Below are 22,430 nucleotides of genomic sequence, written 5' to 3'. Positions count from 1 at the left end.
TATGAGCCTTCGAGGAGTAACATAATGCGTTGTAAAGTTGAGCTGTTATGGAATATAAAACAGAGATAGAAGCACTGCAATGCACAGACAGTTTAGGAATAAATGTGAAATAAAAATAAAACAAAAGTTAAATTAAAATGAAACAAAAACAAAGTGTAGTGTTTTTATTTTTCTTATTAAAATGCCTCAACAGTAGTGGATTGTTTTTATTTTTGCAGTAAACATGTTGCATACACAAACAAACCTTATCATGTATATAAAATCTTTCTACGGGAGCGGGATGCACTGGACACCCTCTACCCTACACACTTTTGAAGAAAAACCGTCAGCACTGCCTGACAAAAAGATATACATAGAAACAAAGGGCCTTTCATCATTTACAAACCTCAACAGAAGCGCAGAGAACATCTTTGCAGGAGACACCGCAGCAAATAAAAAGAAACCGTCCATTAGGCCCGTTATGCTCGTGGTGAGCTACATGAGCGAGCTTATCTTTGACCCAGAAGACCTCCCAGAAAGCAGCAAATGCATAGAGATAAACGAAGACTTCTACACTTCGTTCAACGAGCTTAGCTCGGCGGTTAAAGAGAGCATGCGTGTGGAAAAAACAGTAATCCAAAGACTGGAAAGGAGCCAGGGCGTTGAAACGAGCAAGTACTACATAACAACAAAAACAAAAACATTTTTCGTCAGCAAGCAGCGGCTGCTTGGGGAAATACTCAAAGCGCAGAGAAAGATAGAGAGAATCAGGCCCCTCACTGTTCTGTCTGTCCAAATGGCGCTGGAGTGTTTTATTAAAAAGCTTTGTGTTCTCAAGGTCATAGCGGATAAAATGTATCCCGAGGAGTCCAGCAGGCTGTTTATATAAATAATATTATACTTGTACTTTCTATTTTTTCAATGCGGATAATTTCAATCTTGAGTTCTATCCAATGGCACAGTAAATAACTGCCGTGTAAGGTGGGAGAAAAGAAAAAGAGACTAGCTAATGAGAAAGCGCAGCTTCTAGTCAATAAAGAATTTATTGAGGTTCTAAAGGTGTTTGGACGAGTGCTAGCTGCAAGAATGGGTACTATTCTCGGATAACCTCTACTAAAGGAGACGGAGTGATGCTCATATGGGCCAGATTACTAAACCTATCAGCCATTCTCTTATTTATTCTGCTGGAGCATTTTACCGTGATGTTCTTCGCATTTTCAATGCACTGTATGTCAGACATGTCTATAGTGCTTGCTGTTTCATCTTTTATTTTGTCGACTGTAAGAATAATTTTTTCTTTTCTGCTCACCGCTGGTCCTGCTGAATCAATGGAGAAATTCACCTGTTTTAGCATGTCGTACACAGGATGCATAGCAGTGAGAACATTCACCTCTTCATTTGCATAGACATCGGTTATTGTTTCGCTGTGCAGATACGAAATAATCCTGTTGTAAACATCCTCACTTATGTTTAAGTTCAATGGTTTGCACTCTTCATCTCTGGCTCTTCTGGCTTTTGATGCCATACTTCTCACCAAGTTTGAGAGGTCTTCTGTATTTTTTATTCTAGTAGACTCTTCTTCTGCGTTAAGCATGTACTCAACTGTGTTTACTATTCCGTTCATAAAATGCTTTTTACTGTCGTAGTAGTAAAAGTACGGATCAAGAACAGTGAACATGGCAATGGCATCAATTAGCCCAGAAACAGTCAAGGTTGGTCTGTCAACTGAAATTCCTGCGGCCATATTCATAAAGTCACTGATGATTGTTTCTAGCTCTCTTTTTCCGAGAGCCCTAGAATTAAATATGTCCAAAAGCAGAATGTGGTAGTTACTATCAAGATATTCCAAAGGCACAATCTTCTTTACATCTGTAGATTTCACATCAGCCAACAGTGACTTGATAAATAGCTTGTACGCATCTTTTGTTCCAGAGCCGCCACAATAACTCAGCAGTTTCCTTTCTAAATCAGCAGATAAAACTTTTTCACCGACCATTACAAAACAGTACATAAGATTTTCTGCAGCAGTGCAGCCCAGCCTCGCCATTGAAACAATGCGCATGCTAGTAGCTGTGCTGTGGGTGTAGAAGTTCTGCACCATAATATTTATGCAGCTGATTCTTAGGGCGTTTATACTCTTAGCCACCTCAGAGGATAGAGCATCCAAATGCTCCACACATTTTTCTTTTGTTTTTTCTGTACCATTTTTAGCATCCTCATATAGCTTTCTGTTGAGATCGTATATTGCATTCTTCATCCTATGCAAGCTTTCGTTTGCCCTCTCTTTTTGTTTCTCGATGTTGTTTTTCAGCTGCTGATGGTGATGGTGAGTTTCGTATGCATTTTCATTTTCCAGTTTACTGATCAGAATATCAGCTTTTTCTCTGTATACATTTCTGAGATGGAGAGCGCTCTCGTACTCTTTTTCTTTTCTGCTCGCTATTTTTGCACACTTCTTTCGGTTTGGGCCTTTTGTTTTGCAGATCCCACCAGAAATAAGGCTGCACAGATAAATAATCAGTACTACTCCACGCTTCATTATAAAAATAAATTTCACTGTATTTATAGGCCTACTCAAAGCAACGAATAAATAGGTGTTCTATTTTTCCTATATGGAGAAAACTAAAACAGCAATAAAAATAAAAACACACACTTCCTTTAAAGGACACACAGAAGATGTAGCCAACCCACTCAATCACTAAACAGCTGCATTTATCTGTTTACACTATCTCTACCTATTTTATCCATTTAATAACTATTTGTTTAATTTATTTTTATTTTTATCTTATCTTTGAGGATTTAAATAATTTTCAATTTGTTTCTATATTCTAAATGAGATACTTCTTACAGCCATATCCTGTGGAGGTGCTGTAAAAGGCCAATCCGCTTTATTATTTGCATAGATACTGCATTTATTCAGTAGACACTGTGTTTTTGTACATAACAGATAGAAGAACAAGCAAGGGCGCACCAATTACATTGAATACAACGGTGGCTGCTATGTGCTGGTCAAGCTTAACTAGCCTATTGCACAGCTTAATGAAAGACTCGAGCGGTATTTGCATCACCATCGTAAGGAATCCAATGCCTCTAAGAGTCAATACGTCTCCTATGATGTACTCGTGCACTGCCCCGCTCACCATGAATATTATTATTTTGCTGCTTCTCGATGTGATGTTTCTTTTGATCAGGTCCCGATGCACGTGTCTCTTTATCCATCTGTACACCTGGCAGTTCCACTTTCTCCAGTACTCAGAAATAGTTGCATTCCACCACGCCTCAAAGAACACTCTGTCTCCAAACTTCGTTACTTCGCTTTGCAGCCCATACACTGCCACAAACACGAAAATAAACCCAGAAAACCATCCTGCATTGCTCCAGATAAACACATCTACGTACGACGAAAAAGACACATTGCTCCAAAATTTGCTTGCCGCACTGCAGCACATGATCTGCAGACATATGTAAGCGAGCAGAGAAAATGGAAAAAGCATAAGAGAGTATATAACCAGCATAAAAACAGAAATGGACTCAGATACGGGGTACTCCTGCTGATAGCACAGCGTGGGATATGCGATAAACCTCAAGAGAGATGCTTTTTTCTTTGGCTTGTTTATCTTCTGGTCATCCACCCCAATATTTGCTATTTCTCTCTTTGTCAGCAGATACGATATGCCCTTCATGAGCTGCGACAGACTGAGGTATCTAAACACCACGCCCATAAACCCCGTGGGGCCGTACAGGTATATAACGCCCTCTAGCGCAATGCCTGCGCAAATTGTGCTGTAGATAATTGTAGAATTTATCTGGCTGGAAATGCAGCTGATAAGGATCCATCTGAGGACATTCACAGAGACAAGCGATAGAACAGAAAAATGGCCCACAGAATCCGTGATATCTCTGAAGATCATCCAGAAGACAGTGCGAGTGTACTCGCTCTGCCAGGCTTTGTAGTTTGCGACCAGCAAGACAAGCAGAATGCACATCCACCCGCCTCTTCCTATCTCCACTGCATCTGCTATTCCCGTGTGCTTAAAGTGTGCACACTTACTATGCACTCGGTCCATAAAAATATATTTACAATACTAAACAAATAAAAACTATGCCAATTGCAGATATATTTACGAAGACGATAAACCGAAAGAGCAGAAAAAGCGTGGAAGGAGAGAACGAGGTAATTCTCTGCGGCATGTGCAAAAACATAAGCAAAATAGTCGCTAGGCGCAACTCCACGTGGCTCGTTCTGTTTTTTATTGAAGTTTTGGAAATAAAAAAGTATCCACCGTACGCTGCATGCTCGCACTGCCTGAACTCCCTTCCTGCTGGCTTCAGCATTTGCAAAAAGTGCAAAAACATTGTGGTGGGTGCAGACACGGCAGAGTGCAAGCATTGCACTGTTTCTGCAGACGTGCTATAGAAAAACAGATAGAGCAAACAAAAGTTGGCAGTGTGGATGCATCCTGCAATGGATGGACAGATTCAATCTGATTTGCGTATCTGTGCTCATTGATGGTATATTTCGTGTGGTGGGTAGGTGTTACATGCAGTTAAGATAGAATATAAGTCTCTGTGATGAGAAAATGAAAGCAAGATTGTACATAATCGAATCTTGTCTCAAATAAAGACGTGATAGAAAGTTGATAGAGCAGAAACAAAAATAGGTAAAGAGCAGATCTGCTTTTTGCATCTGTTTAGTGGATGGTAGTGCAGTGCGTAGAGGCATAGCTATTTTTATTCTATTTTTGCTTATTTTTCGCTTGGTATTTGCATAAAATTTAAGTGAAAATTCTGAAATAATAAATGGCGCGCGCCCAGCAAGAGCTTCTCACACACTCAAAACGGTCTGGCGGCCATCTAAAGACGCACAAAGGAAAGAACTTCAACAGAGAAAAAAAGAAGCTCAAGAAAGGAATGGTCAAGCTTGGAAAAATAGACACAACGGTTAAATCAATCAAGTTTGAAGACTGAGCAGACAGCTCTATGCACTCCACCAACTATAATAAAAATACAAATAAAGAGGTAGTACAGCACTATACAGCTACAAGGAGGGAAGATTCTATGATGATTTTATGTTTTATTGTATTTATCAGTACGCACTGTTGAATGTCTCTGCCGTTCTCTGGAGGGTTTTTGAAAGATCTTCTGCGTCTTTTCTGGGCAGTGTCCATTCTCTGCTGAGCGCATCTCTAAGTATTCTCTGCGCAATTGTAAACAGCTGCGGAGATCTGGCCCATTTGCTCACTGATTTTATAAACTTTGCGGGCTCCAGCATTATCACCTCCATAAATGGAGATATTGTGTCTGCCACCTCTATCTTTCGCATTGCGCTCTTCAGCTCTCTTTCTAGGCCAAGCCTGTAGTACTCAACTGCTGCGCTCACAAAGTCTCCCTTTTTCATAAATATGGAGGCTTTTTGTTTTGAAATATACTCTTCTTTTTGTGTCTCCTCTTTCTTTTTTTCAAGCTCCCATGTGTTGTCTTTCAGGACGACAATGCGAGGGCCTGCGCTCACAATGTACTCGTTCTCTCTGTACTGTTTCATGGCCCATATTCTCTCGTCTTTCATCTCTGTTACTCTGTGCGCTGCTAGCTCTTTGTAGTTCGCGACATTCCATATTCTCACCACTCCGTCCGATGTTGCAGTTACGGCTCTTTCTGTGAGAAGAGTCTTGACCACCGATGCGTTGTGCTGCAGCACACTGTTTGTGTCGCTCTTCCATATTCTGGCGGTTTTATCTGTTGAGCCCGTGAGAAGTACTTCTTTGTACGTGGATAGGGACCATATTCCCTTCTTGTGTCCGCTTATTACACTGTCTTTATTTCCTGATATAGTAATGATTTTGATCTCTTTGTCTTTGCTTGTGCAGTGTATCTTTTTATTCTGCACAACTATGCCTGTTATTTCTGAGCTGCTAACGGCTGATGTGAATACAAGCGATAGCTTCTCTGATATTTTCCATCCGTGCACAATCCCTCCTTCTGTGCCGGTTATAAGAATGTCTTGGTGTGCGCACATGACTGTTATTGCCTCTTCTATTTTTACTGTCTCCACCAGCTCCACTGTGCTGTGCACAGATTCAGCTCTCACTTCATACTTGCTTATGTACCCATCTTTACTTCCTGTGTAGAACACCTTCCCGTTCCCGCACATACTGAGAATGCACTCTTCGTTCTGTGCTTTGATCAGGCTGCCACTGCATGCGTATGTCTCCATTCCATCGCTCTCATGCCATCTGTTTGTGCGCATACTTCTAATGTATCTGCTGTTAGTCCCTACTATCACAGTGTTGTCTATTATTAGCATGTCTGTTATTTCATCGTTGTTTCCAACGATTATTTTGTCAAGCAGCAGACGGCCATCTAGCACACTGCCCAAGACAATATCGCTCTCTTCTGTGGTGATAAGACACACATCCTGCACCATTCCAATGTTTACTATATTTGGTATATCTACTGGAGTTTTTGAGATTTTCTTCAGATCTAGAGATAAAAATAATAGAGACCCTTCAACAGCCAGCACTATGGAGTCGTTGTAAACTGTTCCTGACAGAACAGACTCTCCCACCTCTTTGATAAGAGCCTCCTCTCCTATCCTGTGCTGCACCAGCAGACCGTCCATTCCTGCTGTCACCACCACTCCGTCTATTTCGCATATGAATGTCACGTGGCCTGAGTGTGCATTTTTCTCCTTATAGATAACATTCCCGTTAATGTCAAAAATGGTCACTGTCCCCAGAGCATCTCCCGCAACGACGAGATGGCTGCTCATTTTGTACATCTTTTTTGCAGTTCTCATCTCCACGCTCTTCACTGCCACTGCCATCCCATCTATTTTTTTCCTCATTATTATCTCGTGTGTGCTGATGTCCATTCCTATGACCGATCCCTCTGCATCACCAATCACAAGAATGTTTCCGTTTACGTCAGCTGTTTTTACGATCGTATTTTTCATTATGCTCTCCAGAGTGTTCTCTTCCGTGCTGTATAGATACACATGCCCTGTGACAGTTGACACTAGCACTCTATCGTATACTGCAAATATTTTAACTATTTCACTCTCCACCTCTTTTGACACTTCTATCTTGCTTGTGTGGATGTTTGTTCCAAAAAGAGTGCTGTTGTACCCCGTGTACACTCTGCTGTTTATAAGACACGCCCCGAGTGTGTTGAATATTGGCTCTATTCTCAGAGTCTCTTGTATGGCTTCCATTAAAAATGTGCAAAATGAAAATATTTTATTTATTCTTCCAACTGCTTTTGGGCTTCAGTTTAGCCATTTATTGGGCAGAAGGCCTCCAGAAGAACAGCACACAGCAGTGATAGTGCACAGTTGCGCACTCGCCAGTCAACAAAGTGGTAAATTGAGTAGAATATCCCATCTGCAAAAATATCAACTAATAAACTCGTATACTTTTGCTCTATGGCAATAAAGATTGTTCACTTTCTCTTTTTGCTCTTACATAAAAGGCGTTGTTATTTCGTTCCATCTATCTTCTTCGCCCTCTTTTTTCTTGGGCTTCTTCAGAAGTGCTCCTTGTTTTTCGTTCATGCCCTCTATCCGCCTCAGCACTTTCTTCATCACGGCTCTTTTCTCTTTTGCGCCGTACACTTCGCTTAGATCGATCTGGTACACGCCCTCCATTGCCCGCACTCTTTCTTCTTTTTCTATTATTATTCCCACAATCGATGCTCTTGTGTTTTCATCAGAGTGGCTTACATACACGCTCACTAGCACACTTATCATTGCACTCAGCACCTGCACGTAGTACTCGCTTTCTCTGCTTCCCTCCAAGACTCCTTTCACGCCCAAAAGCACGCCCCGAGAACTGTACTCTTCGCTTTCAACTATTTCATAGAGTATCTGCGCCTCTTCTGCTGTTCTACACTCGCCGGCCACACTTCCGATGATGTTCTGTATTGCCGCACTGCCTCCAAAGTCGTCGGTTGTCCGCTGTCTCTCCAGCTCGCTTTTCATGCGCAGCCACACCTTCTGCAAGAACACTTCGTGTATTCTCTCTTTCAAATACGGGAAAAGCTTTGTCATCTTTCTTATTTCCATCAGCACGCCGCACTCTATCCGCATGAAAATCTTCTCAAGTATCTCTCTTCCAACAACCTCCAGGGCATCTACTTTGTACTTGTTGTTCCCTTCCTTTACTCTGTCTGTCTCCATATCCAGCAGCCTGCACACTGCATCTATTTCGTTGATCATTTCGTCGTTTTTGTTCAGTATGTGGCTCTTGAACTGCGGGAAAAGCTTGAACACGAGCCTGTTGCACTTCTCTATGATGCTTATAAAGGCAACCACGCCCTTTCCTTTGAAGTCCTGCACTGCCCCCAGCACCAGATCGTCTCTGTTCAGAATGACTCCAATCGACACAGCGAGCTCGATGGCGTAGTAGTTGTTCACAGCGAGACATCTCTTGTACAGGTCAACGCCTTCTTCTTCTCTGATCACTCCCTGCTCCACCAGAAGCTCTACGCTTTCTCTGACAGTTGCGCACTCTTTGCTTGTTTTCAGCTCGAGCTTTCCTATGTTTCTTCCTATCTCTGCAAAGTCTTTAAAAAGCACGCTTTGTTTTAAGTCCAGGTAGGGATTCCCGGTGTAAACGGGATACCGCATGTTTTTAATGATCGCTTCGCTCAGTAGGAGGGGAATTGAGGTGTAGTATTTTCTGAACATGTCTGTGTTGTCATCAACCATCACTGCAGACACTGTAGATAGTATGCCTATGGCGCTGTCCTGTATGCTCTTAAACTCTTCCTCTGCGCTGTCTATTCTGCTAACAGTACTGATTATGCTCATGAAAAAAACATCGTATGAAATGGGAACCAGTGCGGACACGTCCTTGCCAAAGTACTTGGAGTAGTTTTTAGCTAGCTTGAGGTAGACCTTTAGAAGAGTGTCTATGTCCAGGGTGTCTAGCTTGTCCATGTGCACAATCGCATTCGTTATTATTTTGTAGACCAGGCCGACTATTTCCTTGCTTGTGTTGTCAACGATGTTTATGTTGTTGCTGATGAACGAGATGCTGTCTATGCTGCTGGCTGAGTACAGGTACAGCAGAATAGTGTAGAACACGTTGCTGTTTCCGCTTATGTTCAGGTTGTTGATGAACGTGGAAAGGGCATTCACTGTTTTAACATCGCTTGTGTCTACGTTCTTGAAAAAAGAAACTACGATGTTTTCGTTCAGTATTTCTATCCTGTTCATCAGCAGAAGAACTTCGAGAAGCTCAACCCTGTCTCCGTGCTGGTACAGGGCTACAAGAATGTCGTTTTCTATTTTTCCAACTGACTTTTTCAGCTCGTACCTTCTTTCCTCCGTTATGTCCAGAGAGTCGCTGATGAGCTGCATAAAGTTCTTCAGCACAGGCAGACAGAGGTTGCTCCTCGTGACGATGAGAGAGTTTATTGTGCTGATGAACGCCGGCATTCGGATGGGCCAGTAAAACAGAGCAGCTTTCGAGTATAGCGACGATATCTTTGATATCTCCAAGCTGCTTGAAAAGTGGATCGAGCTGATCAGATACTGGATGTTATCCAAAAAACACACCAGCTCGTCTTCTGTTCTGGGCCTGTTGAGGCTTTTCTCCAGGAGAATTAGACAGTAGAATCTTCCCAGAGAGTCTTCTTCTTTTATCATTTGGAAAACCATATTTGTTCTTTGCTCGGTTTCCAGATAGGGCAGCAGCATATCTTGGTCTTGCTGGTTTACTTGCTTTTTTAATGAGCCGATTATTCGGCCGAGGTTTAGAATATTACAATCCATTGTAAAAAAATATTTCAGAAAATATTAAAATAGTCGGTCTTAGCGCACACAGAAAAGCAAAATGCCAAGCTGCAACAAATTTTGCAGAGCTAACCCAGCCAAATAAAGAGGATAAACGAGTGCAGCAGCGCGCTCTGCAGTGGAAGACAGGACAAAGATTGAAATAGAGAGACCGCTATCTTACTAGATGGATTTTTATTATTGCAAATAAACAGTAGATCTACTCGTTTACAGATACTTGTGATTTGTGACAGCAAACAGTAAATAGGATGAAGAATACAAAGGCAGTGGAGACAGTCGCTAGGATATATACAAGATCATCTACAAGGAAAGATTTTAGCGCTTTCTGCATCTTTTTGGATGCGATTCTGTTTTTTCCATCTATGCAGCTTTTTCTTTTTTCATCGTGCTCTTCTGCCTGGTTTTTACCATCATAGACAAAATAAAGAGGACTGGTGTCTGGATATACTGTGCCCTGGCTGCAGCTAGATCCATTCTGCATCGAGTCACACACATGAACTGAGCTCAGAGCCTTTTTAAAAGTCAAACCGATCATCCGAGACCGATCGTGTTTTTCCTGCGGGTTTCCGTCGCTGTAGTCAACTGTTGGGCGCTGGAGCAGCTCGATGGGATCGGCGTATGCTCCAAATCCTCTGTATCCATCGTCATCTGTGTCTTCAATGATGGACTTGTACGAATTAAGACGCGTTGTGCGCATGCAGTTTTTCATTGGGCTGTGCTGCTCTTCGTAGCTAGAGTTTGTCTGAGTGTTGGCACTGCTGCTTGTCGCAGAGCCGCTGGAACCTGAAATTTCATTCTTTTCTGTGTTTAGCGAATATTCTCTGGTGTGTGCGGTAGAGTCTGCTCTGCAAGTATTTTCTCTCTCCATGGGAAGCATAAACAAACTTTGTCCTATATACACGATTAATTAAAAGAGAGAGCCTGAAAGTTCTCTGATTGTTTATTTTTGTTCAGTAAGTGATGCCGCAGGTCCTGAGAAATAATAAATAGTGTACGTTTACATTTGCAAATTACTTAGACTTTAAAATTCATAAATAAATTTTATGGAATAATCAAGCATAGAGCAACCCTGGCTAGAAAGAGCCTTGCCATCCTCTGGTCTCTGACAGAGCATAAGACAAAACAAAATCCAGCAGTTTTTACTCAAGAAGAAAAACAAGATTGTGCCATTTGGAGTGCAGATAGGCTATGCACACTCTCAACACTTTTCAGATGAGGAGTAAAACAGAAAAGAAGAGACAGCAGAGATTGCAAAAACCCTCTGCTGCCACCGTATTTAGCCAGTAAAAACAGAAGATGTCTGCAAGTGTGTGCAAAACTGTGCAATGTCTGCGGCTCATTTCCTATTAATAATAATTTGTATTTTTATTTTTCAGATGGCACTGCTCTCTTCGCTTACGAAGTACTTGAAACTGCCCGGGAAACAAGACCCTGCATCAATTGGCCTGATCGAAGTCTCTTTGCTAAAGATCCCTCGCAACAACTCTGTAAGCATCGAGTACAACACCATAGAAACCGTGCTGGACATAAAGACGACAAAAACAACATATGACATATTCAGCAGCACAGACACAATCCAAATAAACTCAGTCCCGTACGAAATAGGAAACAAAACGATAGAGGTGGACAGAGCCACAGTAGAAATAAAAACCACAAAAAACAAAATAAAAATACACCCAGACGACTTCACGCGCATAAAGCTGATAGGAAAGGGAACATCAAAGGTGTACTTAGTGAGGTACAACCGGTCGAACAGGCTCTACGCCTGCAAAGTGTTTAAAAAGACAAAACAGAAAAGCAAGCCCATCAACGAGAAGAATCTTCTGGTAAAACTGAAAAAATCGCCTTTTCTCATACCTCTTCTGGTCTCGTTCCAGTCTCCCTCAGAGCTCTTCCTTATATTCCCGTACTACAAATACGATCTGTTCACTGTTCTTCTGGAAAGCCCGCTCTCTGAGTATGTGGCCCGGATATATTTCTGCGAGCTGCTGCTGATCATAAACCATCTCCACTCCAACAACATCATCTACAGAGACATAAAGCCTGAGAACATTCTGATCGACTACAACAACCACATTCTTCTCTGTGACCTAGACATTTCAATCGAGTCAGAGGACAGAAATACGTACTGCGGAACACTGGAGTACATGCCGCCCGAGATAATTCGAAACGACAGATACGATGCAACATATGACTACTATGCCCTGGGCATACTGCTGTATGAGATGATAGTTGGGCACACTCCGTATCGGGTAATAGGAGAGGAGAAAGAAGAAGAAAAAGAAGAAGACTTGAAAGATAGAATATTGTATGAAGAGATAGAGTACCCCAGCACAGGAATGAACAGAGACGTAATAGACCTGATAAACAAGCTAACAGACAAAAAACCAAGCAAAAGAATAAAGTACGATGAAATACTCAGACACAGATGGATAGCAGAGGTGGATTGGAGTAAAATACAGAACAAAGAGTACAAAGTGGAGGTAGAAATAGAAAAGAAAGAAAAAGAAACAGAAGTAGACGACAGCATAGACGATGAGAGCTACAGAACAACAGTGCCAGGGTTCACGTGGATAGGAGAAGAGTGGGAGGAAGAGTGAGTGTCTCTTTTCAGTCTGCACTGCTGCCATCTCTTCACACTACGGTGTGTACTCCTATTCATAGCGCTTTTGTGCATTGGATTGTCAGCCCATTTTTGCAGTTTAGTGTCTGCCAATGTCTACTTTTTTATTCGGATTGCTTTTTGTAAATTATTTATGGAGGACCAGTTCATCATACGAACGCCAGAAAGCATTCGAGAGAAAGTGAACAACGATGTAAAGAACGGGGTGATTAACAAACTATCGATAAAAATGATATCAGCAAAAGAAGGAATACTTACCTACGAGAACAAAACGTACACGGGATACATAGCAGACCTGCCGTGCATAATAGAGTCGCATAAGACGCTTGACAACCGGCAGTTCATCAAAATAGCAGACATATCAAAGATATTCGTGTTCTCAGACGATGCCTCAAAGGCACAGGAGACAGCAGAAGAAGCATCGCTTTCGGGCATAACGCCTCCGATGAAGTACGTAAAGACAAGGCGGTTCAGAAAGAGGCTGACAAAAGCCCCAATAATCGAGGAAATAGAGAAGGCAGTGAGCAGTCTTCTGCAGAAAGACAAGGAAGCCATACGGATAGATGTGCAGCTGATAAACAAGAGCGGAAGCGAGTCAGAGGAAGACGTGTCGTCACTGGCAGCAGAGATAGAGCTGAACCTCCTGGAAAGCGAGAAGAACACACAGAACAGCATAGAGTACCAGGAAGCAGCGCCAGAGGAGCTGAAAGAAAAAGAGAGCCATCTGAAAGAGATACTGGCAAAGATAGAGGAAAAGAAAGAACAGATCAACAAAATATCCAACCCAATATTGAAGAAGCGATTCCAAGAGAACATACAGCAGCTAATGCAGGAGAAAGAAGAGATTGAAGAAGAAATAAGAAAGCTGACAGATAAGACGGGATAGGCTAGCATACTAATACTTAATGTAGCAATGTAGAGTAGAAGTTGATGCAGTTTGTTAGCGCTTAGATAAGTATGCAGTAGGAGTATATTTGTGCAAAAGACAGCTTAGCAAGATACCTTCACAGAGAATGCAATAAACGCACAGTACATATGAACTGTTTTATTTTTATTATGATACACTAGCTATACCACATACAAACTCCAAGCATGAAAACCACAGCACTTTGAGATAGTACAAACACAACTAAAACACATTAAACAAGACGATATTAAATAATAAGATAAAATAAGCAAAGTAATATGCGATGGTACTAAATCCATATCACTTCGGATGCATAAATAAAGGAGCGGACTTTATGGTACATCAGGAAGGAGAAAGAACAATAAATACCCATTAACAAACTTGAACTTATTTGAGAACTTTCTATTGCACAAATACTTACCTGCACGAAGATACCATACTAATGCATAAGTAGATGCACTGTTAGTGTGCAATCACAGAAATCCTTGAAGAGTATACCTGTAAAGCAATGGTATGATGATATAAGAACTATTAAGTGTGCTCTTCTAACTATGTATTTACCCTTGTGTATAAAGTATGAATAGAATTCCGCCCATTTATTATTGCTCCTCTCCAGCTGCAGACTTTTTATTTTTATTTTTCACTTGTATATATGCTTTTAGTGATTCTGTTTTTCCTTTTTCAATGTATAATATACTCCGAATGCGGTAATGTCTATACTGGGCAGTCCGTGTGACATTACCCAATAAGGAAGGGCTATACCTATATAAGCCCTTTTGTTTTACTTCTCATGCGTTATTTGTCAAGTGTTCTAATACAGATATTTAGGCTAGCACATGCCAGCTATTTCAGTGCAGTTGAGGATCCAGTCGCCCTTGAGCAGCAGTCTCGTCTAATTGCTGAGGCAGGAGGCGTGGGACACACGAGCAGGCTCTCTTCTCTGCCTGGGATAGTAGACCCCACTGATGTCTTCTCTAATGATGCCGTTTATAACTTTGACTTCACCAGCAGAAACCGAGCTAATAATGAGTTTACTATAGGAAGGAACAGCAATCATCTTCTAGACTCATTCGAAACATGCGACCCTCTACCCGGATACGCAAGTGTACCTGTAGTAAATGTGGACACTAGTGCGCTGTACCAGCAGCCCTTTGCAAATGGAGAGTATCCGTGCTTTAACGAGGGCATTCTTATGGCCCAGGAGGAGAGCAATACTACTAAGCTGAATAATGCGGTAAATGAAGCTCTGATGGACTCTGATCCTGATGCTCTGGGAGAAGTGCTGAGTGAGGCAGTGAGAGTGAGGGAGACAGTCGAAAAGAGCAGGCTGGTTAGTAAGGGCGTGCGTAAGCCTGGTATGTTCTGTCTTACTTTTGACGAAGGCCCTGCAGCCAATACGCCCAGACTGCTGAGGATACTCAAGAAATACAACAGAAAGTGCGGGTTCTATCTAGACCCGTTCAAGATAACCCGAGAAGCAGTGCCCACTCTTACGCAGATACTGAAAGATGGCCATCTGATAGGCCTCTCCATACGCAGCGACTCAACACTTACAGAAATGACGGCTGAAATGTCTCATAGTATTATTGATAAGTACGTTGATCGCTATGAAAGCCTAATAGGATGGATGCCGCACACGGCGAGACTGCCTAGAGAAGGATACTATTCAGATGACATCCGACACTGCATGAGCAGGGGTGTGGTAGTATGTGAGCCAACATACGATACGATGGACTATGCGAGTCCAAACATACTGGAGCCACTGGAAGAAGCACTGAAGACGCAGTACGATGCGTCCACTGACAGTGTAGTAATAGTGCTGAGGGACAAGTACGGGCACAGTGTAGACAATGTGAAGTCTATTATCTCACTGATGGAGCTGTACGGATATCGGTATAGTGACTACGATGCAGCGACTGGCTTCAGATCCATCAATAAGGAAGGAAGCAGAAGAAGCAAGAGGAGATGGAGTGGAAGAAACAGAACCCCTGGGAACAATGAGCTGCTCTGCATGCTGGAATCTGAGCACGAATTCTCGAAGGAAGCATCGGAAGACTCTTCGGCCTCTGCAGAGACTCTTGCTGCTTCTATTGCCGCAAATGTCTCAGATGCGCTTGAAAAGAAGGAGAAGGAGAGCAAGTCTGTGCAGGTGAATGTGAAGCAGGCAGCTGACGTGAAGGAGAAGCGGATTACTGACGTGAAGAAGGGAACAGAGAAGGTGGAGGGAGATGTACTACAGATACCTATTGCCTCCATTAGCAAAGCAGCAGAGCCTAATGAGGCAGTTACAAAGACTAGCGCAGGCAGCTTAATGGTGAGGGTGATGGGAGTAGGAGGAGTGCTCCTCATAGTGGCTTTCTTTATATAACGAGATAATAAATCTATTTTACCAATTGAGCACTATTCATGCACTGTTCTCTACTACGAGTGTGATGTTTTTCAGCCGGCCAGGATCAGAATCAGTGGTGTTTCTATTTGGAATTATTTTTACATTATTACATGGAGGAAAAAATGATCTACGTGGAGATAGACCTGAACACTCTGAATAAAAGCATGGAAAGACAGAAAGAGCAGCACCCTAACATAGACACAATGCTCTTGTTGCACGATGCAGTAGTTGAAGCTATAAAGATGGCAGACAGCAGCATATCACCAGATGGTAGAAAGAGTCTTCTGTACATAGCAGCGAGCAGAGCTGTGCTGCATGCAATAGCACACAGAGACGTGTCTTCCTTCGAGGCGCAGACGCAGTCTGTTCTCAGCTACGACTGCTCCAGAGATGTTTCGTTCTATCTTAGTAACGCCGTGGAGCTGGAATGCAGCGAAAGATAGCAGTACTTTAAGGAGGTTGCTGAGCACTATAAGAAAAGAGTGCAGTACGCCATGTTCTCTCTGTGTGACAGCGCGCTGTGCTACTACATTGAGGACATATGCTCAGTGCTAGATGGCAGATCCACTTATGCAGATATTTCAGATATGAAAGAGCCATGCGATGACGGCAGAAGTATGAAGGGCCTGGACGAGGCAGTGGGGGATCTGTTCGGCCTAAAAAGTGAAGTATTCAGGATTTTTGAAGGCAAATGTACACACAAGGACAAGAAGACAAAGAAACTTTTTTCGAGCGAGCAGCAGGAGACTCTTTTCCTCCTGCGCAACTCTGCCTTGAAGATAAAAGAGATGAATGATGTTTGGAATGGAGTGTTTGACTGCATTGATCTGATGAGAACGGATCCTCTGAAAAGTGCTCTGGCAGATGAGATGATCTGTCTGTTCATTAGGCTAATGAAGAGTATTCGGAGTGGAGACAGAAAAAAATTGAAAAGAATACTGAATGAGATAAAGATAAAACTGGAAACAGAAACAGAAACAGAAGAAGAAGCAGCAAGAAAAAAAGAGATAGAAAAGAAGGGAGAAGACAGAAGAGGTAGATTGCCGCATGAAAATAAAAAAGATACAGCTGTTGCTAATCTAGAGAATGAAGAGACAGAGGAAGATGAGATACCAAGCAAAAAGATCAGAAGAAGAAGAGTAAGAGCAGAGCAAGAAATAAGAGCAGCAGATAGTGGTAGAATAAAGGAGAATACAGAACCACAACTAGAGACAAATGAACAGCTTAAGAGAAATAATTTGGATCTATTAAACAGCTTAATGATGGCTATACCCAAAATACAGTACAGTTCAATGGATGAAATAGAAGATTTTATAAACAAGATAAGAAAGTACAGGAATATAAATAGAAAACAGACGGCGAGAAGCTCTAAAGACAGATTTATCATAGAAATGTCTGAAGACGAAGAGGATGCTGATAGAACGACAAAGAAAGACAAAAATGAAAATATAACAGATAGGTTATCTACACAGTATTTGGCATTGAAAGACCGCATCAGCCAGAACAAGAACAAATGCGTTGCTGTTTCAGTCATTTCTATATTTGTAACGGTGTGTGCTGTAGTAAACGTGATAAATGCAGTTCAGAAGCAGAGGATATTAAGCTAGAGAGAAATTGTTGTATACATTTGAAACACTAATGAAAACTTAAATAAAATTTATCGACTTTATTGAGTCTTTAGACCAAACAACTTAGTTCTTAAGAATATAGGTGTTAACTGCTCTTGAGACCATCTGGATTGGCTTTGTAAATAAGTCCACTAAATCCTGCAGTATCTTTGGGTTGCTAATGATTGCATATGCAACTATCCAGAGAACGATGTATCCAAATATAAGAAGAATGAGCTTGTTTTTCTTGCTCATTTCTTTGGGGGCAGGAGGAGCCTCCTCTTCCTTCTTCCTATTAAAGATTTCTTCTGCTGCTACTTGGATGTTGGTTGAAAAACGAAGTGATTTTTCGTACTCTTTCATGTTTTTCAGCAGATAGATTTTCTGGTCGTCAGAGAATAAAGGGTTTGCATTCTCTATGTCTTTTATAAGATCGAGCATCATTCTGTTGTACTTCTCTATCCTCTTAAGGTCATTTTCGAGCTCGGTTTTTTCTCTCTGCAGTGTTTTAACCTGTTCGTCTTCTTCAGTGTCCACAGCTTCTACGTCTTTTTCGTTTTCAGCATTTGAGCTTTTTATTTCGCTTCTCCTCTTCTCTATTTTATCAGAAACCGATGCTATTTCCTGGCTTAAGAATATAATGTGCGCGGTGTACACATATTTGTTTGGCATGGCTATAGCCATATTGAGCAGCGTCACATTGGTTAGTTTATGCTTATTCTCCACCAGATCCTTTATCTCGGAAAAGAACATACCCACAAGAATCATGTATTTCTCTAATATAAGTATCTCCTGCTGTATCACATCTTTGCTCTTTATGATCGACTTGAGCAAGTTTAGGATGTCAGAGGGGAAGTTGTAGACATCTATTAGCACCTGTATTTCATTTGCTGTCTCTGTGTGCACTTTTATGGCATCATCTATCTTTTCTATGTCATCATGCCTGTAGACATAGGCAAGCCCATACTCCAAGAAGTTGTGGATGCTATTCTGTGTCAAAGTCTGCATTTCTTTTAAGGTGTATATCTTTTCAGCGTTCAGAATGTTTTCTGCGTCGTATTTTTTCACTATATCGTCAATGCTCAGCCAGTCCTTAGAAAAGGCTTTGGAGAAGTGCAAATGCTGATCTAGCAGCCGTATTCTAAAGAGCAGATAGTCCTTGACATTGCCCCCTTTCTTTTGTATTGTTTTGCACAGATCATTTATTTCCTTTGATAGGATAGACTTGAGCGTTGGCTCATTATCAGATGACTGTGGGTCAGTGAATTGCTCTCTGATCTCGTTTTCATCAATTTCGTCGCCTTTACGGCTATACAACAGCTTATCTGCTATCTTTTGGACCTTTTCGTTATTTTGGCCTGTGATCAAATAGAACAGAGAATGTTTTATGAAAGACTTCATCATATTTATACTCACACCCATGCCTATTTCCGATTGAACTTTTATAGCGCTATTAAAAATATGATCTAGTCTTTTCATTTGCTGCACATAATCAGCAGAGCTGTCTTTTTTTGCCAGTACTTCTTGAACGTTCCTAACTATCGCATCTACGTCAAACTCTATCTCTACTATATCTGTGATTCTCTGTGGAATACTCAAAGCTTCATCCATATCCATCATTCTTTTTGCAAGTAATTTAAATTTTTTTGATATAAAAATAAATGTCTAGCAGTATTAATTAACTAATTCATTAATATCTACAGCTAGCCACACTTACTACACTCAGCAGCTAGCCAATGGCACTGTAGACAATCTATTGTAGCAGGTCAAAGAAAGCGTTCTCGTTGCTCTGCCAGCAAAAGTCAAAACGTTTAAATTGCTCGCAGATATTCTAAGATACAGCAGCAGAGTCTACTGAAATATAGCGAACTGCAATGATCTACATCCATTTTATTCACATGATCAGACTGTTTCTCTGCTGACTTACTCCTTACCACTTATTCATATGACTTTCTAACGGCTACTTGAATATAATTTAAAATAAAACAGAAGTACAGCTAGACTTTTTCATTCTCCCACAGTTCGCATATATTTTTATTATTTTTCTTTGTGCCATTATTTATGAGTCTGCCTCCGTCAATTACCAAAAGACTCAGAGCATGTCTCGGCTGCTCTCTTATCATGGCCCAGAACCAGTTCAAGGACGAGGGATGCCCCAACTGCTCTGTTCTGAACTTAAAAGACAGTACAGACAATATTTTAGACTGCACAACAGACAGATACTTTGGCGTTATAGGGATGTACAACGGAAAAGCCTCCTGGGTTGGCAAATGGCAGCACATGGACGGATATGTCCCCGGGCTGTATGCAATAACAATGGAAGGCGAGCTGCCAGAAAGTAAGATTTTGGCCCTAGAAAGAGCAGGCCGTACATACCACCCCCGCAACAAGTCGTTTACCATATAAATAACACATCAATAAAGAACTTAAGATCTAATCCCAAGGAACTATCTTCCCTTACACTGGTAATATTCAAAAGGATAAAAATTTATTTAAATTTTCACTGATATTTATCAATACAAGATCCAATCCTTTTCTGTTACTGATGCAGGGTGCACAGCAGCATTTTCAGCAGTAGCTACATCATCGGCTATCTTCTCAAATGATTTTGCTTGGCTACTATTTTCATTTTCATCTGTTTGTGTTTGTGTTTGTGTTCCGTTATGTAAGCCATTATCAAGTTGGCTATCAATCATTGATTTCCGGGAATTATCTAAAACAACGAAAGAAGAGTTAACACTGTTTGTTAAATGATTGTTGCTATCAACAGGATATGTTCTAAAAACTTGCTCAAATAATCCTGATTGCCCAGTATTTCCATCTGTTTGTGTTTGTGTTCCGTTATGTAAGCCATCATCAAGTTGGCTATCAGTCATTGATTTCTGGGAACTATCTAAAACAACGAAAGAAGAGGTAATACTATCTGTTGAAGGACTTTTGCTTGTTCTGTCATTTTCTATTTGATCAGGTGCTCTAAAAGTCTCTGCTACTTCTTTTTGTGTGTCTTCGTGCTTTGTATTGTAGCTTTCAAGATCAATGAGATTTATTTCTTCTTCTGCTTCTTTATGTGTGTCTTCTTTTTCTCCTTCTTCTTTTACTTCCTCTTGTGTGACTTCTTGTTTTGTACCATAACTGTTGAGATCAATCAGGTTTACTTCCTCTTGTGTATCTTCGTGCTTTGCACCATAGCTTTTAAGATCAATCAGATCTACTTCTTCTGCTCCTTCTGCTACTTTTACTTTTTCTTGCTCTGCTTCTTTATTTTGTGTGTCTTCGTGCTTTGCACCATAGCTTTTAAGATCAATCAGATCTACTTCTTCTGCTGATTCTTCTATTTTCTCTTTTACTTCTTCTTGCTCTGATTCTTTATTTTTTGTGACTTCTTTCTTTGTACCATAACTGTTGAGGTCAATCAGATCTACTTCCTCTTGTGTGTCTTCTTCTGCTATTTTCTCTTTTACTTTTTCTTGCTCTGATTCTTTACTTTGTGTGGCTTCCTCAACTACTCTATCTTGCTTGTTCTCCTGACCTATCTCGCAGCTTGTAAAATCAATCAGATCTACTTTATCTTGCTTTCTCTCTTGCTTTATTTTCTCTTCTTCTTCTTTTTCTGCTTCTATCACTTCATCTTGCTTGTTCTTCTGAAGTATCTCGTAAGTGGTAAGATCAATCATATCTCCTTTTTTCTGCTGTTTTCCTTTCTTTATCTCGTAGGTTGTGAGATCAATCGTATCCCTTTCCTCTTGCTCTTTCTCATAGGTGCTAACATCAACGAGCTTTTCTTTTTCACATGTGCTAATGTCGATAAGTTTTTCTTCTTTCACTCCTTTTTTTTCTACTTTTTCCTCCTCATTCTCTTTTTCTATTTCTTTCTTCCTATCCTCATCCTCTGCTTCATCTTCATGATTCGAGCCAGTAATAGCCAGATCGTCTAAATTATATGGAGGAGGAGAGTCTGTAGTATCTGCAGTGTTCTCAGGCACTAGTACTACCGGTGGCAAAGTTGAATATGGTGGAGGAGGAGTGTTTGGTTGGGCCTGTAGACCTTCCGCTGCTCCATTATTCTGAATAAACTCAATAGCTGGCCAACTAGGAAATACTGAAGACCAATAAAGTCTATCTCCTTCATTCACCATAGTGGCTGGAGTTTCTGTTCGGCTATTCTCAATCACTGGAGTTTCTTCTTGGCTAGAATGTGCATCACTATCTCCATATGTTGGTGTATATGCTGATGTTGCTGTATATACTGGCGTATATGTTGGACTATATGTTGGTGTATATGCTGATGTATCTCTTGCTGTTGGTCTATCCTTGTGTGGATTATATGTGTCTGTTGCTCCATTGCCATACATAGTGTTTAGATAATTAAGTACACGTTTTTTGGTTGCTTCAGCTTCTGCTGCTGTATATGATGGTGTTGTTCTTACATATGCACTTGAGTACAGGTTATATGTATCATATTTACTTTTATAGAATACGTATATGCAAAATAGTACAACAATAAACATGATTACTTCGAATATAATTCTCCACACACTTTTTTTTCGTCTTGGTGCTTGCTCAGTCATTAGCTGCAAATCAGTCCGTTATTTATATAAAAAATGCCCTATAGAATTGTAGGAATATTAACCAATGCCGTGTAAGTGGCTATTTACTCTATTCAGCTGAATTTATTCGCTGGAAATAAAGGGTTAGCCAACTGTCTTAAAGACCAATAGAAAGCTTGGTTAAATATCTCTCTAGTGATCATATACTGTGCATAGCTGATATATCAAATTTAAACCATTTAAAGAACGCTTAATGATTTATTGAACCCACTTTAAATATTTTCATTGTTGACCCAGTTTCTTTAGTGTCTGCTTTGTATGCATCTGTTTGGTTAAATTTTTGGTGATATTTAACTACTTTATTCATTATTTACAACTGTATCTGCATCGTTTTGTTTATCTCCATACTGCTTCTCCATTTTCTTATGAAATTCTTCTCCAAGTTTTTCTTCATTTTCAGTTTTTCCTGTTCCGCCTGATAGCTTTAGACTTCCCAATATGCTTAGATTATCCCAGTAGTTTTTTATTTCCTTTTTATAGATGAATGCGGAAATAGCACATATTACGAAAATAATTAGAACTACA

General features: G+C 40.8%; 16 protein-coding genes across 16 annotated transcripts; 9 read left to right on the top strand and 7 right to left on the bottom strand.

Moving 5' to 3' along the window:
• Window positions 1-223: 223 nt before the first annotated feature.
• NEMIN01_1878 (uncharacterized protein) lies at window positions 224-868 on the top strand (the record flags this gene model as incomplete). The annotated part of the gene is made up of 1 exon (XM_051477820.1): window positions 224-868. The coding sequence occupies one exon, from the start codon at window positions 224-226 to the stop codon at window positions 866-868; it is 645 nt and encodes a 214-aa protein (XP_051333780.1).
• Window positions 869-1,072: 204 nt separating this feature from the next.
• On the bottom strand, window positions 1,073-2,518 carry NEMIN01_1877 (uncharacterized protein; the record flags this gene model as incomplete). Its single annotated transcript, XM_051477819.1, has 1 exon — window positions 1,073-2,518. One exon carries the CDS (start codon window positions 2,516-2,518, stop codon window positions 1,073-1,075), a length of 1,446 nt encoding a protein of 481 aa, XP_051333779.1.
• Window positions 2,519-2,891: 373 nt separating this feature from the next.
• On the bottom strand, window positions 2,892-4,046 carry NEMIN01_1876 (diacylglycerol O-acyltransferase 1; the record flags this gene model as incomplete). Its single annotated transcript, XM_051477818.1, has 1 exon — window positions 2,892-4,046. One exon carries the CDS (start codon window positions 4,044-4,046, stop codon window positions 2,892-2,894), a length of 1,155 nt encoding a protein of 384 aa, XP_051333778.1.
• Window positions 4,047-4,081: 35 nt separating this feature from the next.
• On the top strand, window positions 4,082-4,396 carry NEMIN01_1875 (uncharacterized protein; the record flags this gene model as incomplete). Its single annotated transcript, XM_051477817.1, has 1 exon — window positions 4,082-4,396. One exon carries the CDS (start codon window positions 4,082-4,084, stop codon window positions 4,394-4,396), a length of 315 nt encoding a protein of 104 aa, XP_051333777.1.
• Window positions 4,397-4,779: 383 nt separating this feature from the next.
• NEMIN01_1861 (uncharacterized protein) lies at window positions 4,780-4,947 on the top strand (the record flags this gene model as incomplete). The annotated part of the gene is made up of 1 exon (XM_051477803.1): window positions 4,780-4,947. One exon carries the CDS (start codon window positions 4,780-4,782, stop codon window positions 4,945-4,947), a length of 168 nt encoding a protein of 55 aa, XP_051333763.1.
• A 118-nt stretch (window positions 4,948-5,065) lies between these two features.
• On the bottom strand, window positions 5,066-7,189 carry NEMIN01_1874 (U3 small nucleolar RNA-associated protein 13; the record flags this gene model as incomplete). Its single annotated transcript, XM_051477816.1, has 1 exon — window positions 5,066-7,189. The coding sequence occupies one exon, from the start codon at window positions 7,187-7,189 to the stop codon at window positions 5,066-5,068; it is 2,124 nt and encodes a 707-aa protein (XP_051333776.1).
• A 246-nt stretch (window positions 7,190-7,435) lies between these two features.
• NEMIN01_1873 (uncharacterized protein) lies at window positions 7,436-9,751 on the bottom strand (the record flags this gene model as incomplete). The annotated part of the gene is made up of 1 exon (XM_051477815.1): window positions 7,436-9,751. One exon carries the CDS (start codon window positions 9,749-9,751, stop codon window positions 7,436-7,438), a length of 2,316 nt encoding a protein of 771 aa, XP_051333775.1.
• A 220-nt stretch (window positions 9,752-9,971) lies between these two features.
• NEMIN01_1872 (uncharacterized protein) lies at window positions 9,972-10,649 on the bottom strand (the record flags this gene model as incomplete). Its single annotated transcript, XM_051477814.1, has 1 exon — window positions 9,972-10,649. One exon carries the CDS (start codon window positions 10,647-10,649, stop codon window positions 9,972-9,974), a length of 678 nt encoding a protein of 225 aa, XP_051333774.1.
• A 499-nt stretch (window positions 10,650-11,148) lies between these two features.
• NEMIN01_1871 (uncharacterized protein) lies at window positions 11,149-12,372 on the top strand (the record flags this gene model as incomplete). Its single annotated transcript, XM_051477813.1, has 1 exon — window positions 11,149-12,372. One exon carries the CDS (start codon window positions 11,149-11,151, stop codon window positions 12,370-12,372), a length of 1,224 nt encoding a protein of 407 aa, XP_051333773.1.
• Window positions 12,373-12,528: 156 nt separating this feature from the next.
• Window positions 12,529-13,281, top strand: NEMIN01_1870 (transcription initiation factor TFIID subunit 7; the record flags this gene model as incomplete). Its single annotated transcript, XM_051477812.1, has 1 exon — window positions 12,529-13,281. One exon carries the CDS (start codon window positions 12,529-12,531, stop codon window positions 13,279-13,281), a length of 753 nt encoding a protein of 250 aa, XP_051333772.1.
• An 811-nt stretch (window positions 13,282-14,092) lies between these two features.
• NEMIN01_1869 (uncharacterized protein) lies at window positions 14,093-15,670 on the top strand (the record flags this gene model as incomplete). The annotated part of the gene is made up of 1 exon (XM_051477811.1): window positions 14,093-15,670. One exon carries the CDS (start codon window positions 14,093-14,095, stop codon window positions 15,668-15,670), a length of 1,578 nt encoding a protein of 525 aa, XP_051333771.1.
• Window positions 15,671-15,801: 131 nt separating this feature from the next.
• Window positions 15,802-16,134, top strand: NEMIN01_1868 (uncharacterized protein; the record flags this gene model as incomplete). Its single annotated transcript, XM_051477810.1, has 1 exon — window positions 15,802-16,134. The coding sequence occupies one exon, from the start codon at window positions 15,802-15,804 to the stop codon at window positions 16,132-16,134; it is 333 nt and encodes a 110-aa protein (XP_051333770.1).
• Window positions 16,135-16,185: 51 nt separating this feature from the next.
• On the top strand, window positions 16,186-17,298 carry NEMIN01_1867 (uncharacterized protein; the record flags this gene model as incomplete). The annotated part of the gene is made up of 1 exon (XM_051477809.1): window positions 16,186-17,298. The coding sequence occupies one exon, from the start codon at window positions 16,186-16,188 to the stop codon at window positions 17,296-17,298; it is 1,113 nt and encodes a 370-aa protein (XP_051333769.1).
• An 84-nt stretch (window positions 17,299-17,382) lies between these two features.
• Window positions 17,383-18,918, bottom strand: NEMIN01_1866 (uncharacterized protein; the record flags this gene model as incomplete). The annotated part of the gene is made up of 1 exon (XM_051477808.1): window positions 17,383-18,918. One exon carries the CDS (start codon window positions 18,916-18,918, stop codon window positions 17,383-17,385), a length of 1,536 nt encoding a protein of 511 aa, XP_051333768.1.
• A 441-nt stretch (window positions 18,919-19,359) lies between these two features.
• NEMIN01_1865 (transcription elongation factor SPT4) lies at window positions 19,360-19,704 on the top strand (the record flags this gene model as incomplete). Its single annotated transcript, XM_051477807.1, has 1 exon — window positions 19,360-19,704. One exon carries the CDS (start codon window positions 19,360-19,362, stop codon window positions 19,702-19,704), a length of 345 nt encoding a protein of 114 aa, XP_051333767.1.
• A 107-nt stretch (window positions 19,705-19,811) lies between these two features.
• NEMIN01_1864 (uncharacterized protein) lies at window positions 19,812-21,866 on the bottom strand (the record flags this gene model as incomplete). Its single annotated transcript, XM_051477806.1, has 1 exon — window positions 19,812-21,866. The coding sequence occupies one exon, from the start codon at window positions 21,864-21,866 to the stop codon at window positions 19,812-19,814; it is 2,055 nt and encodes a 684-aa protein (XP_051333766.1).
• Window positions 21,867-22,430: the final 564 nt, after the last annotated feature.

Source organism: Nematocida minor, assembly GCF_024244105.1.
Source record: "Nematocida minor strain JUm1510 chromosome Unknown 7905, whole genome shotgun sequence".
Classification (NCBI taxonomy): domain Eukaryota; kingdom Fungi; phylum Microsporidia; genus Nematocida; species Nematocida minor.
The sequence above is the reverse complement of the archived record's forward strand: the minus strand, read 5'-3'. Positions and strand labels throughout refer to the sequence as shown.